General features: G+C 44.7%; 1 protein-coding gene across 11 annotated transcripts in view; it reads right to left on the reverse strand.

Moving 5' to 3' along the window:
- Positions 1-10,171: 10,171 nt before the first annotated feature.
- Positions 10,172-15,735, reverse strand: part of SVIL (supervillin) — a 110,099-nt gene continuing 104,535 nt past the window's right edge. For all 11 annotated transcript variants that reach the window (XM_017820232.1, XM_017820233.1, XM_017820227.1 and 8 more), the window contains 3 exons: positions 12,550-12,671; positions 11,568-11,723; positions 10,172-11,444 (listed from right to left, as the gene is read on the reverse strand). In XM_017820232.1, the coding sequence (XP_017675721.1) occupies positions 11,358-11,444; positions 11,568-11,723; positions 12,550-12,671 (365 nt within the window). In that variant the 3' untranslated portion in view covers positions 10,172-11,357. The remainder of the gene's footprint in view (positions 11,445-11,567; positions 11,724-12,549; positions 12,672-15,735) is intronic.

Genomic DNA, 15,735 nt, shown 5'->3' on the forward strand with positions numbered 1-15,735 from the left:
CAATACCCAGCACTGAAGTGCCTGGTAGATGACACAGCAGTCGTTTGCCCAGCTTCCCCCTCTGCTCTCCCCCTGCCCCTGCAGACTGACATCAGATGATCTGGGAGATGATCTGGAAGGTAAGGACTCTGTAGCCCCTCAGGCCAGACATCAACCCCAAGTCTCTCCACATTTCCAATTACAGTGTTATGGGGCAAATACAAGCTTGTGCTGCCTCTGCCAGCCTAATTGCAACCAGGTGTGGTGTGTCTTGTGCAGAGACCCCTGTGCCTTGGGGTCCCTCAGAGAGGGGAGGAGGACCCTGAGCTCCTGCACAGCTCTAGGCAGGAATCTGGGGAGTCCCAATGCAATGGTAAGGGTTCAGGGCAGACATGCTGTGCAGAGCCCTGGGTTACAGAGAAAACTTAAATGCTTCTAGATTCCAATGGTGAGATTCCTCTCTCCTCACTGGATAGTGCAGCCATACACCCTGAGCTACTTTACAGTCAGTGGGGTGAGGGAAAAACCTTTTGGATACAATCCACTTGATATGCCTGCCTCCTTTTGAATGAGGTGACTTTCATCATGGAATCCAGCAGCTGAAACAAGTAGAGCTCTGCTGACTATAGATCTGAGTCATGGTGATTGCTTCCCCAAACCTCACCTTAGCCCCTGTGTGGGGCCATGAAGTAGATTCAGGTGCAAGATGCTCTGCAATCTGATGGCTGAATATGGATAAAAGGAAGAGTGGGCAGGCAGGGCACTGCAGTGGTCACAGTGACAAAGCCATTTATAGCTGCTTCCATGCCTTCCCTTATTTTGTCCGTTCCTGGCCATCTCCTCTTGAGATGGAGGCAGGAGCAAAGGCTGAGGATCTACGAGGGCTTCAGTTTTAGTAAGTGCTACAGAAAGTGAGAAAGGGGGACTTCGAATGACATAGCTCCTGGCTTTCAAATTGCCTGTGCTTACCCAGCACCAGAATCAGGGAAAACAGCCCAGAGGCATCCCAGTTGGTGGGCTGGGAACCAGTGCAGGTACCCTGATGTCAGTGCAATGCTGTGCCCAAGCTAACAAATCCAGAGCTTATTAGCTCAGGTGCAGTGGTTGAATGAACTGCCAGGTGAACACATCAGTACTGCTGTCAGACCCACTGCTACGTCTGTGGGACACCAGGCTGCACCTCGTGTTGTTACCAACTCTCTGTGTATGGGCAGCCCTGGGCTGCTGCCTGGTTTGGGGTGTACAGGGCTCATAACCAGTACTTTGCTTCAGGGAAAATGTGCTAGACCCACCTCCCTCCCCTTTCTACATATAAAGTAATAAACTCCATGAAAAAGTCATAGCAAGCGAGAGAAGAAAATCCAAGCTGGTTTTGGTCATCCATTTGGATCTATGCTTTGGAGGTGAGCAAACTGCCCACAATACTCCATGACTCCATCACCCTCACTCTGTTAGTTCCCATGCCCTGGAAAAATGTCCTTCACTTCTCACTTGATGTTAAAGACTGTCTGTCTCCTCCTGGGCATTCAAATGTGTCTTACAAGTTGAAATTGTGTGGTACCAAAATGCTTTCAAAAGACACGATGTATGAAGGTGACAACACACACTGTCACTGTGTAAAGGGGCAAGAAGACTGCTGTTGGTTAGTCCATTCAGCCTGTCCAAACAGTGTTCCTGTTGCAAGATAAAAAAACACTTCAGTATTCAGCACATAAAGTGATTTAAAAAATTAGTTGTGGAGGAGGGTTGAGGGGGTGGAAGAGGTGGTTTCTCTGCAAACTGCCACACTGTGACCTGGCTGAATATTTCAGCAGCAGAATAAAGTCCCTCTCCAGCTCTTCTGCCCCCAAGCACACAAATAAGGGTATATGTATTCAGCCCAAGCACTTCTTTAAACCCAAGCTCCAAACGCGAGCAGGTGCTTCTCCTCTCTTTTCATCATCTGAGCACGGCTCATGTCTCCTGCCAATTTCAAAGGCAAGTGAACACAATGGTAGTGGGGGTGAAGCAGCTGGGGGGGCGGCAGGGAGGGGGCACGAAGAGGGCCCTGCTTGGCAAGGTGAGCAGTGCCCGCCGAGTTGGCGAGTGGCCCTGCCAGCTCTTTGTGTGGCTCTCGGAAGAAAGGGGGGAAGGAAGAGGCGACAGCAAGCGAGCGAATTCAAAGTGAAGCGGCTGGCGCCAGCGAGCCGCGGCTGATTCGTGCCAGCTGCGAGCCACTTCTCTGGTCAACGTGCCAATTACTTTGGTGGCGTAGGGAAGAAAGAGCCACTAGACGTGTGTGTGCTGATGGGGCTGGAGGAGGGCGATGTAGATCTACCTTACCCATACCCACTGACACGCAGCCGTCACAAACTCCCTGGCACTTGGCATTTGACATGTGCTCCGTGCACAACTGCAGCCAGGCTGGCCCAAACTACTGGGTCCTAAGGGAGAGGGAAAAGGTGGCCCCACACTTATTCAGGAGCAGGGAATGCCAAAAACCCCCGTGTCTGCCAGGAAGTCATTCCCAGAGCTGCCACGTGAAACAGGACCTCAGCACTCAGGCTTGCTTATACAGGCTACCAGATACTCAGCTGTCAGTGAAAATGTTCAGCCTCAAAACTGCCCCTGCTGAAGTGCCAGCATCAGCAGGGAGTCAGTCCTCTCCCTCTCCTCTGTGCCCTGGGCCATGGTCCCCAAGGGACCACTTCAGTTCTCATGGCCAAAGTAGTTTTTCCCTTTCCATGTGCTTCTGGATGGAGGATTGTGGTTCATTCCAACCACAGCTCCTGTTCCCAGGCTGGGATCACCGCTGCCTGCACAGGGAGAGGGGTCAGGACAGGCCTGAAACCCCGGTGGGATGTCAGGGGGGGAAATGCGGCTGCTAAAGGCAGCCTCGCCAAAAGGTGAGGGGGCTTGTGCAGCGGGGCAATGGCCCTTCATGGTGGAGCGCCAGGGGCACACGGCGGCCAGTGCCGGGCTGTGGGACTCCTCTGCAACCCCGCCGGACTGGGGTGAGCCAGGCACGGAGCCCAGTGCCCGCAGCCATGAGCTGGGATGGGAGGAGTATCCTTTGGACAGGCTGTGGCAGCCGGCAGCACCGGTAACACCTTCCGGGCACTCTCTCACTGCCTTGTGAGGAGATGCACAACTGATCCGAGCCTGTGGGGCGGACGGAGCCGGCTTTCCCCGGGCAGGCGGAGCGAGGCCTGCCCGGCCCCGCCTCGGGCCGCGCTCCGCGGGCGGCGGCGCAGCGGCCCCTGCCGGCCCAGGGGCGCCATGCCCCGTCCCCACAGTGCGGCCGCGGGAGGGAAGGATGGATTGAGCGGGCGCCGAGGTGGGGCTGAGGAGCTGCCGAGAGGCCCCGGAGGCTCCCCTGGCCGGCGGCCATAGGCAGCCCGGCCTGAGGCGCCGGGCAGCGGCAGCGAACTCGGCACAGACATGAGGACTTGGAGGCGCTGCGAGGGCCCGGCTGGGCAGCCGCGCTCCCACCGCCCCCGGCCCGCAGGTGCGTTCTCCTGTAGCCGTGACTTTTCCCCGTTTAATCCCTCTGTGCCGACGTTTTTCCAGTGGTTTTTCCTTGTCTCTTCCCTCTCAAGAAGGCTCAGTCACCACCCCATCTACCCAGGACCGTTTTCTTATTAGCACACATCCTCAGTCAGCTTTTCCTGGGCTCTGTCTGCCTTCCCAAGCGCGGCTCAGCCCTCTTCTTTGGAAAACGCTGCTTTAAGGGTTTTCTAACTCGATGAGTTTGGCTAAAATAGGGAAGGTTTGGTATAGGGTTAGGGTTAGATCCCTCCGGTGACAGAGCGAGGAGGCTGCACACGCATGTGCTTCCAGAAGCTCCACTTCCACACTCGGTTGTGTCTGATAAGGACCATCTCATTCTAGAGATAAAACTAGAACCTCTAAGCAAATATATGGCTACCAGGCTCTCACAGACCGCTACCTGTTCTGGTTCATCAGAAATGAGGCAAATGTGGTAAGATACTCAAAATACAAAAACACATACTCTTCTAGCACTTGGTTTTATGGTGTATGAACATCAACAAATGAGGTGTGTTGGGGCAGGTGGTATCTTATTTGTCCAACCAATATGGGCTTCTCATAAACCTCACCTTATGGAGTCTCTACACGTATTTTAAGTGCAAACTGTGGATCTGCTACTGTGGTGTCTGTCCAAACTGGTACCAAGACAAGTGGTGATTCCAGAGGATCTCATTTTCAGAGGTCATTCCTGAGGGACTCCAACTTGTCCATCTGTTGCTCAGATGCAGGCTCTCAAAATTCATTCATGTTGATGCTCTCTGTAATTTTGGTCAGTCCTTCTATGCTTCATGTTAGTTCCAGCCCTCAGTGCTGCATCTGTTACTGCAGAGTCTGTCTTGCAAGGCTGCTCATCCAGCAGTCATGTGTTGGCAGAATGCATGACTCTATCTAAAACAAAAAGCATTGCAAAAATTAAGTCTGTTTTGCTGGGAATTTTGATACTAAGTAAGCCAGAGGCTTCTGGAGAAAGTTGAAACCTCAGACTGTTTCTGGTAGTTTTCCTTTTGTGAAATGTTCAGCCTTTCTTAGTATTTGTTCCACTGGTGTGGTGTGGTATGGTGCAGCATGGTTCTGCTTCTGGTTTGCAGCCAAATTCTGAAAATCTTTTTTGAAATAGAAAATCATATTTCCCAGGTCACTAACAAACCACTTGAAAAGAACTGGGGGGGGGTGGGGAGTGTGGTGTGTAAGGGAATACACCCTCTACAACTGTGCAGCAAGGCACCATCAATCATATTCCTCAAATATAGAAGTTAGAATTGTTTAAAAAAACACGCACGTATTTAAGTTGTAAGACTTCAGTGAAATGAGGGTAGCAGTCAGAGTTGGGGAAAAAAAAAGCATTAGAACCAGCAGAGATTTTACTCGTAAACTACTTACATAAATGACCAAAGTTCAAAAACAACTTTAGAAGTGAAATGATAAAATATTGCCTGGACCCCTGTAGATAAACCAAGCCAAATCAATTACTTTTCTGTCTATAAGTCGTGAGCACTTTATAAAGTATTGAGTGAACTAACAGAGGCACTAATAATAAAGTGTTACCACTTCAACAACATTATTATATACAGCATCCAATTTTGGGACCTAGGAAGCAGATGCCTTTCTTCACAGCCAGTCACCACGACCAAGAGTAGCAATCATATTGAGGCTATGATATGTTTACTGGCTGCATAAAGAAGATTAAAAGCCACACATGCAAACAGTTACCAGTTTATACAGCACATTTCTGAATTAAAGGAATTAAATGTCAGTGTTCTGTTACCAAGCACAAGTACCAAGCACAAGTGTTACCAAGCAATTGCCACTGAAAAATGAATGTAGGGGTTAGCACAGCCTGGAACACACAGAGGGGAATAGGGGAGTGTAAAATTGAAGCTGAACAGGTATCAGCTAATAGAATAGCAAATGGTGACACTACAGGTTGTTTTTTTCTGCCTCCCCTTACTCTTTCAGCAGTGCATGTGAGCTAGGATTTTCCTCTGGTTCAGTAACTTGGTGACTAATTCTATGGGCAGGTCCCTTCAGAGGAGTCAGCAGAAGTTTGGGGTGGTTTAGGTAACATTTTTAGCAGTCCCTCAAGGCCCCTTTCAGCTTCGTTGGATTGGTAGAGACAAACATGTAGAAACGCACGACTGCAAGGGTTTGCCAGCGCAGGGCTGGGACTGTGTGCGTGCAGACAGGTGTAGCAGAGCCAGGGACCCCAGGTTCACCATCAGTAGCTTTTACTGTGAACCTCCGCAACTGAACAGATAAAGGAAAGCTTTCTTCACATACTCCAGTTCCTTACTGCAATGAGAGAGCAGAAAATGAAGCTGTTTCTTTTACATAAATATATCTTTTAGCAACAGAATGTAAGAAATTTGCCCAGAGTCTGGTCTTGCTGTGAGAATATATTCTGTGCTAGTTCAAGGGCTACACTGAGCAGGAGTGATTTACAAAGCTTTATAAAAGTGGTACTCTGTTGCCAAGAGCACAACTGTCAATGGATCAGGACTCTATGTGGACCTTGTCATGGGGCTGCCCTTATATAACTATGGCTGTAGAAATAGAATAGGCCCATCTTTGCCCCTTGGGTTGTACATCCCTGTGGAGAGCACAAGATTTGACATGAAAATGTGGACATGCAGTCCCTGCTGCAGATCTCATGGCCTGCTGCCTTGGCTTCTGGGCACATTGCACCAATTCCCTAAAGAATAAAGGGCAGGGAGAATTCAAAGGCAAAGTAGCCCAGCTTCAGGACAGATGATGGTGCGTACAGCATATGGCACTCCCTCTTTTTCACCATTCCTCTGAAATATGCTACACTTCAGGAGAAGCACAGTCACAGATGATGATTTACTTAGCTTCATCTCCAGAGCATGCAGCGTTACAGGCTGGTTGGGGTTGCTCCTTCAGTGGCTCTCCAGTTTTTGGAATAGTTTCCACATGACTGGCTCCCAGCCCACACTGCTCTTGGTAACCTCAGAGCACAGAGAAACATGGAAGAGGCCTGTTCTCCCCATGAGAGAGGGCTGCCAGCTGCATGGCTAGTGAAATGCTCCCATATGGCTGTGTATTCCCCAAATCTACCGCTGAGTCTCACAAACCGGAAAATCCCACGTGAAATATTCTTGATACAGACCAGATCTTGGGGCTGCCAAACAGAGCGTTTAAGACCACCTGTGAGTCACAGAGCACGTGACTGCTTTGCAGCCAGCATCTTTGTTAAACAGAGACACTGTTTTTGAAGAGGAGAAGTTATCACCCTTTGGACAGGTACCACATTTGTGAGCAGCCCAGTCTCCCACAGGTAGGGCTGCAGCTGACCAGCATGGTCCTTGGGATTGCCCTCCTGCCTGCTGGCAGGAAGAGCTGCTGCTTCATCCTTTTCGTTCTGGGATTGGTCATACTTACCACTCGTGTATTTGGACCGTGTCTGTCTGTAGAGAGGTTTTGCACTTGTTCATCTCCAAATTCAGAAGTCAGAGCCCAGAAAAATACTGCAAGAAAGATACCAGTACAGCACACATGCTAACATGAAGGGAAAAATAGCATTATTTTAGATGGCTTTTTTTTTGTATTATTATTATAGGACCGGGATAGTTGTTTAGACAGAGGAAAGCTAACACTGTGACAGCACTACCTCACAGTCACAGGTTTCAACAAAACTTACCCACAGAGCCAGCATGAGTGAGGAAACTGCACTGACTCTTCAGGCTGTTCTTTGGGCTGTTTTAGCTACTCTCTCACCTGAATAGCAGCAGGTATTACTGTTTGCTGTGAGTTACTCACAATTATCTGTTCTTCCAGTTACTCCTCTTACTCTATGATCAAATTGCATGAAAACAACACAGAATCAGCATTAATCCTACAGGGCATATAAATATGAGAGCAGAGGAGGGAGAACAAACCTGGCCTTTCAAGCACTGCACTCCAAACTCCTTCATCACCATTGGAGATCAATTCACAAATCCAATCTCAGGAGGAAGGTTAAAAGTGTTCTTTCAGTGGCAGCGTGTCATGCTTTTATGACTAACCCCATGATTCTCCCTGTGAGAAGCAAAGGAGACCATGTGTCCCCAGAGCCAGTACAGCCTGGCTGAGCACAATCCTCACCCGGTGCCCAAAAGGGAATTCCCTGCAGCATCAGCTGTTGACTGCCAGCATCATACTGGGAGAGTGCATCAGGTCAACTGGGGCCTCAGTGGAAAGCAGGCACTTTGGAGTATATCAATACTTAAGCTATTTCTCCTCATCTACTACTCAATTCAAAATGGAAACAAAGACTGGGAGTTAGTAGCAGAGACTGGTCAAATTGTTCTTGCTGCAACTGCAGTCAAGCAGGGTTAATGCTCTACGCCAGTGGGCCGTGAAACACTTGGACTCACTGCACCAACCTGCCACTGCCCTATCCGTGAAATCACCACAGGCTTTGAGAGAAGCTCAGAATCAGCTTTCACCAGTTGTGCATGTGGGTCCACAACTCCTCCTCAGCCAAGTACCTGTTTGGGAGACAGGTGGGATGGTGATAGACAGAAACAAGCTCTCCCAACCAATTAAAGATTAGGTTTTTTTCCTTTTACCCACCTCCCAGTTTCCCTCCTCTTCTGGCTGAAGCATACAGGCAGCAGATTTTTCAGACATAATGTTTTAATTGCTGTTTTGGGGCATACTGATGTATCCATGTTTCCAGCCCATCTCACTGCTAAAAAAATCCTTATTTGTGCTGGAATGATTGTGCAGTCAAAGAACTGCATTTTTAAGGGTAAGGATGGGGCAGTTCAAAACTATAGGAGATAAAAATCATGGCTCAAGGCCTGGAAGCTGTGGGGTCGATAGAACTGCCTTTTTCATGCACAGACTCCCTACACCAGAAACTTTGCCTTCAAGTTCACCCTAGACATAGTGTTCTTAGGGGTCTATTTGAAACAAGGAGATAACACCAGGTAACCCATGCAAGCAAACAAACTAACCCACTCCCCTTACCCAGACAAGATCTGTTTCAGCTCCATTTCCCATGCAGGGGTGTAAACACAGTTCAAGAAGATTTTAATGGCCTTTCCTGTGGTGAACAGCAACAGAACCCAAGGGAATGGCCTGAAGCTGTGCCAGGGGAGGTTTAGGTTGGATATCAGAAAAAGGTTTTTCACCCAGAGGGTGGTTGGGCACTGGAACAGGCTCCCCAGAGAAGTGGTCACAGCACCAAGCCTGACAGAGTTCAAGAAGCGTTTGGACAATGCTCTCAGGCACACAGTGTGACTCTTGGGGATAGTCCTGTGCAGGGCCAGGAGTTGGACACCATGATCCTTGTGAGTCCCTTCTAACTCGGCATATTCTGTGATTCTAATTTCCAACCATAAATGGGATCCCCATAGTGGAGTGGAAAGGTAGCAGGAAATTAGTTCTGTCTGAGTCCTTACACTGACTTGCTTTCTGTTGCCAGCTTCACATTTCAGAAAAGCATTTTGATAGGTAACAAGTATATTATGGATAATAAAATATTTTCTGCAAAACCTTGAAGCTTCCCTGGGCAAAGTTATGAGCAAAGCACCTGAGCAGAAAGTTGGGTTTTGTGTAGTGGTTCCTGGAACTGGGACATTAGATAGCAAATTGTGTAAAATTTACAGGAACTGACAACAGTGAATTGTTTCACTGCCTGTGGGTCCCATGCTAGCTCATCTTGCCTTTTAGCTGAGATTCTAAAGGCTTTAAAGGTGGGTGAATGTTGCCCTTCAGCAGCACTTGAAGGACTGATGGTGTTTTCAAAACACAAAAGCAAATGATACTACCCTGCCAGAGGGAAAAACAAGGTCAATCATGCTATGCAAATCAGCTGTTGAGTAGAAAAATCAAAACAGAGAAACCTGCTACCCCCATGGAACAGACTGAACATGAATAATCAAAACCTAATTCCTGCTTGATTTTATCACCAGAGAAGGTGAAAGAGGAAAATATATGGGTGCAAAAATACTTAGACGAATACAGCAGTGACTTTGGAAACCTCTCAGTGCTTGAAAAATAAACTTGTCACTATAAAGACCTGCATTTTCAAACTAATAGTGTATCCCATGCAGAAGGCAGATGAGGACCTCTGAGGAACTGGCATCTAAACACCTTTTTGCTGGAGGCTGTGTAAGAAGCATCTGAATACTGTTGCTGTGATTTTCTTGGGTTATTTCATTTCAGTTCTTGACAGAAACCACGTACATGAAAGGAAATATTCCAGTGCTGAAAATTCACCTGTAATAGGTCAGGTGAATTGTACTTGTGTATTTCTAAGTTTTTTATTTCTAAGTTTTTAATTAATTTCCTTATAAGGCTTGCTTACAACTTATTAACCCATCTGTCAAAACAAGATTAACTGTGGAGCAATACTTCCTGCAGATCTTGAGGAAATCCGGACCTCACACATTCAAAGGTCGAGCAGCAACAGCACCTCTGCAGGCCAGGAGCAACTCTGAACAGCTATGGGGCAGAAGGAAACTTATGCTGGCAAGAATGAAAATGTGAAACCCACTAATCTACCAGAGGGGAACCACAGAACTTGTTATAGAAATTTCAAATGCCTAAAAAACCATTTCAAACAATAACAAATATTTACCCGATGATTCTATTCAATGTCGTAATTAGCTGAATGAAAATGATTTTGACTTTAGTGCTTATTGAAAGAATGGACACAATGTTCATTTTCAGCTCAAGTTTTACTCCCAATTGCACAAAGGTTGAAAAGATTTTTTCAAAGTTTGAAAATCAGCATAACAATTTTGGTTTCATATATAAAACAGGGAAACCCAAAAGATACAAGAGTTGTGTGACTGTTCCAACATTCAGCATTGAAGTGTTGCCCAACATAATTTTATCTCATACCTTGATTATTTTCTACATTATCTGCTTCTCAAATTATAACTCTGTACAATACCTGCAGACATCTAAAGTTAAAATATTTTGAGAAAATACCACGTTATGGAAGGTTCCAATTACTTAGCAGTACAAGATAATGACAAGCCAGAGCATCGCTAGGAGTTTATTCAGAAGCTTTTACTTTCAGTTCTTATATCACAAAAGAATTTTTAATGTTTACAACAAGTATTAGAAACTGAGATGTTTTTATTTCTACTATTATAAAAGTAACATGGGAGACTGTTCTAAGCCATCTTCAAAATGCAGACCAATCTTTTTTTTGTATATAAACTGTACACAAAAAACAAGGCACTATACATTTTTGGATAATAAAGTATAAAGGTTGATTCGCATAGTTTCTCAAGAAATCCATGCTATAAATACAAACGCTTTGTTCGGTTTAGCACCTGAAGCAGCACTGAGAACAATTCTTAAACTATTGCAAAGAGAAACTTTTCAGAATGCGTAGGAGATACATATTGGTGGTATAGCTAATTCAGTACAAGCAACTGCCATCCAGCTACTTTTCTGTAGTTTTGACATGAAAGTCTCGAAAGTGAATATATATTGCATTGTTAAATACATACTTGTTCTATGTGTTTATATAAATATAAATTCTTTGTAATCCACAAACTAACAAAATAACACTTTACAAAGAGAACTTCTTTAAAAACAAAAATGGCAAGTATTGTATATAGCCAAAGGACACCTGAAGCAGTAGTTCAAGAAACTACTGTTTAAGTGCATAGGAGAGCCGAGCTTAAACATGTTGCCTTTAAAAGTCAAAATTGAATTCCATTTTCAAAGAGTTCTCTTGGCCTTTTATAATATTACACACCTCCAGATAGGTAGTCACTAATAACTTCAGATTATTTTTATTTGTTCTGTAAATATAGGGTACAATTCTTCTAAAGGACATAGAAAGTGAGAACGGACATCCCTTTAGTGCTCACTCCCATAAACACAGCTTAGAAAAGTCCTTTTGCCTTCTTCAGGTTAACCTGCTTCCAAGATGGCAGTGCATTGTACTCCTCTCTTGTCATCTCTAATGCAACCTGCATTTAAAACAAGAAGATATGCCATTAGCAAAACCACTTTTAAGTAGCATAACCGGTAAATGGCTTCACTGCATGGTTAGACAGATGCAGAGAGTAACGATGCACCTATTCTCTTCTTACCTCAAAGTCCTCATCTGAAAGATAAATTTCAAGCTTCAGTGGATCAACTCCCTCAGGCAGAGGCCTAGCTAAAAGATCTGCTAATGGATACACGGTTTTACACAGCTTGGCTAGCACATCCTCTACAAGTATTATCTGATTAGAAACGTCCGCATCCTGGAAGAGAAAAGGAAAATGGAGAACAGGATCACAATGCTGAAACCACCAACCGTGCTCATGGAATTCTGCAGATAGCATGGGATAACCTGCTCTGCCTGGGCCATGGAGCACAGAGCTGTACATCCAGGTGTGCACAGAGGCCAAAAGCCCTGCCCTACAACAATTTCACAGCTAAAAACATGTCTGCACTTAGCAGAAGGATGTCCTGTACTCAGTTTGAGGCTGAAATCTGTGTTTAGTCATGAACCCACTGTTTTGCACTAAAGATGGCTGCAGAAGACTTACAAAACAGAAAATGTCATTTGCCTTGAGATGCCTCTTGACTGGAAGCTTTTAAAGCAGCCACACGTAATTTGGCTGTGACTCTACATCCCAGGTGAGGAAGTCAGTACTGGAGCCTTTGGAGCCAGCTGCTCTTTTGCAGGGTGTTTTGCTCCCCTGCACTTTAAATCTAGTGGACAGACCAGAACTGCATGTTGCTGCATGATTGAAACAGCTGTTCTGCTAAACTCTAGCACATCTCTTTCTAAGAGATGATTCAGGTAACACTTTCTTCCTGTTTTTAACAAAAAGAGAATATGAAAAGTTACATGAAAAAGCAACAAGGAATGCCTCTGATATTCATGCTCCCAGTCAGACATTAGCTATGTTGTTGGTTTTTTTCCTGCGCAGACTCCTGAACTGTGCTTTCTAAGTTCATTCTCCGGATCTTGGGGCTTGACAGCACAAACAAGCTGTCATAAACAGCACAAACAAATGTTACTGACAACACAAGACACAGTTACTAGCAATAGGAAACAGCCAGTGCAATGAAAAGATTTACCATTTCTGTGATCTCCGCGATGTCTTCCCTGTGTTCCCAACTTGGAAACATATTAGTGAATGTCAGAGGCTCTAGGCCAGCATGAATTAGATAGGATTTTGGGGGCTTCTTTACATTTTTTCCTAAAACCAGTCAAAATAAAAAAAAAAAAGAAAAAAAAAGATAAATGAGAAATTACAAATGGTACCATATTTTGCAATGCAACCCACTATCCAAAGCTACCTCCTTAGAATGTTTAATTCTTTCCTGAAAAGCTGAAGTAATTTAAGGCAGTAAGAATAAATTTCAACAGGGTTTTTTTTCTTGAAAATTAGCATGGGACCTTCTAACATGTTCTTCAGTATTCTTAGACCTGCATTTTACTGTAACTGACCACAAAGATCAAAACATGTATGCTGAAAATCTCCAAAAGCTACTCCTAACCCAGTGCCTTTCTTGTCTTACAAAAACAGAGTTTGAATAGAGTAAGCAGAGTGTAATGGTCTGAAATCAGCCAAATTCAGGTAAATGAAACCTTCTGGCATGCTCAGCAGAAGTGTCCTGCCAGCAGCCGACAAAGCTTAAGCTTGGAGGCTTAAGTGAGAATGTTTAAACTGTTCTTGGGATACTGAAGTGTAACACAATAATTTTGTTATTATGAATTCAAGGAATTGGATCTGAAAGTTAACAGAGGTATTGCAATGGCTGGATAGTATTTACTGATGATTTTCCAAGACAGTCCTGCTTCTTTAAAACATGTATTTGTGCACACAGTAGCAGGACATGGACATAACCCTGCCCAGCAGTGATGACTTTAAGTGGTTAAAGTCATTATGCCACGTCCTAGTGAACAAAGGGAATGATTTCATTCCCCAGGGATTCGAAAGCCCTGATAAACTCCAAGTATTATTGAAAAAGGTAGACAGGCAGCCAGGGACTGAGAGAAACTATAATTCAAAAAATATATTGTACCTTCATCTTACTCAGATTCAAACAACTCAGTCTAAACAAATCTTTTTTCCAGATGGGCAATGGAAAAGCTGAAGATGGTGCAAAGCTCACAGGTGAAAGTAACAGAGTAACATGATATGACCTCACTTCCGAGAGCTGTATCTTCTGTAAGAACTGCTTATTAAAAAATTCTGTTATTCCCTACATTCAGTCTCAGAGCATCTTTAATGCCCTAAGACTTCCTCTATTGCAGAAGGCCCTGGTTTTTACTGTAGTCCCTACCTGCACTTGATGCCTGTGGGCTGTCGGGCAGGAGGGTCTAAAAGAACACAGCCCCTCCCCATGGCTAAGGAGCACCCCAGGGAACTCATGCAACACCTTTGCTGAATGCAAACAGAGGGTCTGGCTGGACATGGGAGTTCCTTTAGGTTTGCAAAATCTGAATGCTACAGGTTTGGCCTTACCTCAGATGTTGAGAGAATATGTTCATATGAAACTGCATATTAGAGGTAAAAGCTCTGTGGAGCAGTCTAACAAATGTATTAGAATGTGAATTAGAATTTAGACAGAGGATTTATCATTTGAGTACTTGATTTTAAGCCTTCTCTTTCACATATTTTCACTGTGGTTTATTTGTTCATTCTACCATGAACTATTAAAAAAAATACTTAAAAATCTGTGCATTTAAAAAACATGTGAATCTGTTCTAGTTGTGCTGCTCTCAGTAATTCAGCCAAGAATAAAAAGAGAGTGGTGTTTGCAATGTTCCAGTATAGGTAAGATGAATTTATATATAAGTGGAGAAATATTTTCATTCCATGAATTCTGTCCTCAGCACAAGCTGATCTCCTCAGTAAGTATCACTGAAGGGCAAACCAGATTCTTCCCTCTCCTGGCAATCTGGAACTTGACTCTCCAGACTGCTGATTTAGCAAATAAAACTACAGAAAAAATTTCAAGATATTTTGACAAGTTAAAGGAGATTTATGCACAAGGGAAACTGCTACATATATTCAAGGGATATCCAGAGCTGCTAATCAGTCTCTTTCATGCCATCATGTAGTCAAACACTGCAAACCAGGAAAAGAAAAAGGGGAGGGGCAGGAAAAGGGGGACATAGATGAGGAAAGAAATGGAGAGGAAAAATAAGAGAAAAGTATTTTAATGCTTCTGATTACTCAGCTACATTCTGGTAGTCAAAATAATTACAGCAGCCTTAATAACTACTGAAATTAAATTTTTACACCTTGATAAGTAAGACCACATAAGAGCTAGACAGCCCTGACAGCTTGATGCAGTGAAATTTTGAAGTGCTTGACAAAATTCCAGATCATGAAAGCAACACACCACCAGAACAGCATAGTTTGAATGGAAAAAAACTGCTACAGAAGTGTGCATCATCTTTAGCATAGAAATAGTATGAGCAGAATTGGTCTTTTAACAGTTACAAACTTGTTCTGTATCTATCCTACCACACAGCCTGAAACTCTTGAGAAATACCCATGGCAAAGAAATTAAAAACCACAAGTGCTGCAAAGTGAGCACCCAGCAAAATAACTTGTCCTATGATACATGAGTTAAACTTCAGACCCCTGAGGAATCACTGAAGAACTTCCTACTGTGCATAAAACTTGAATGCAGCAAATTCAATCTAGTGCAGAAGGCATTAATCCCTTTTCCCATCATCAAACTCAAAGTTCAAGGAATCTGGAAAAGTATCCAAACCTCAGCATGTGCATCTGATTCAATCTCTGGCTGGGACCAGAAAACATGACTTTCATTATCAGAAGATTATAGCACTGCATCAGGGAGTGCATGAGACTGGGATCTTACCTTCATCTCTCCCTAGCCTGCTGAGCAGCTCTGGGCACTTCATTGCATGGGACTCTGTTCCTCTGTGCTGACCTTCATGCTGCTGTGAAGCACGCTGTATGACATGGCTTCAAAGAAATGAATCTTTGACTTGCAAAAACTGGGGGTGGTGGTGAACAAGTAACTGGCCTCTTCTTTAGGAATTCTGCAGTCAAAGCCAAAGACTCTTCCAATAACTGCCCTGTCTTTAGCCCCCCCATTCCTAAACAAATGCTGCTGTTTTGTAGGGCAGTGCCAGAGACACCTGATGAACCACACTGAGCCATAATGCAGTCCAGTAAAGGTCACATTTCAATGTCTGCAGTACGGGTTTTCAGCTGTCTCCTGCCAGGTGTTACCGACTCCACTCAGTGACACAAGACAACTGAAACACAACACTTGTTG

The sequence above is a fragment of the Lepidothrix coronata genome, unplaced genomic scaffold, assembly GCF_001604755.1.
Source record: "Lepidothrix coronata isolate B3197 unplaced genomic scaffold, Lepidothrix_coronata-1.0 Scaffold80, whole genome shotgun sequence".
Lineage (NCBI taxonomy): Eukaryota > Metazoa > Chordata > Aves > Passeriformes > Pipridae > Lepidothrix > Lepidothrix coronata.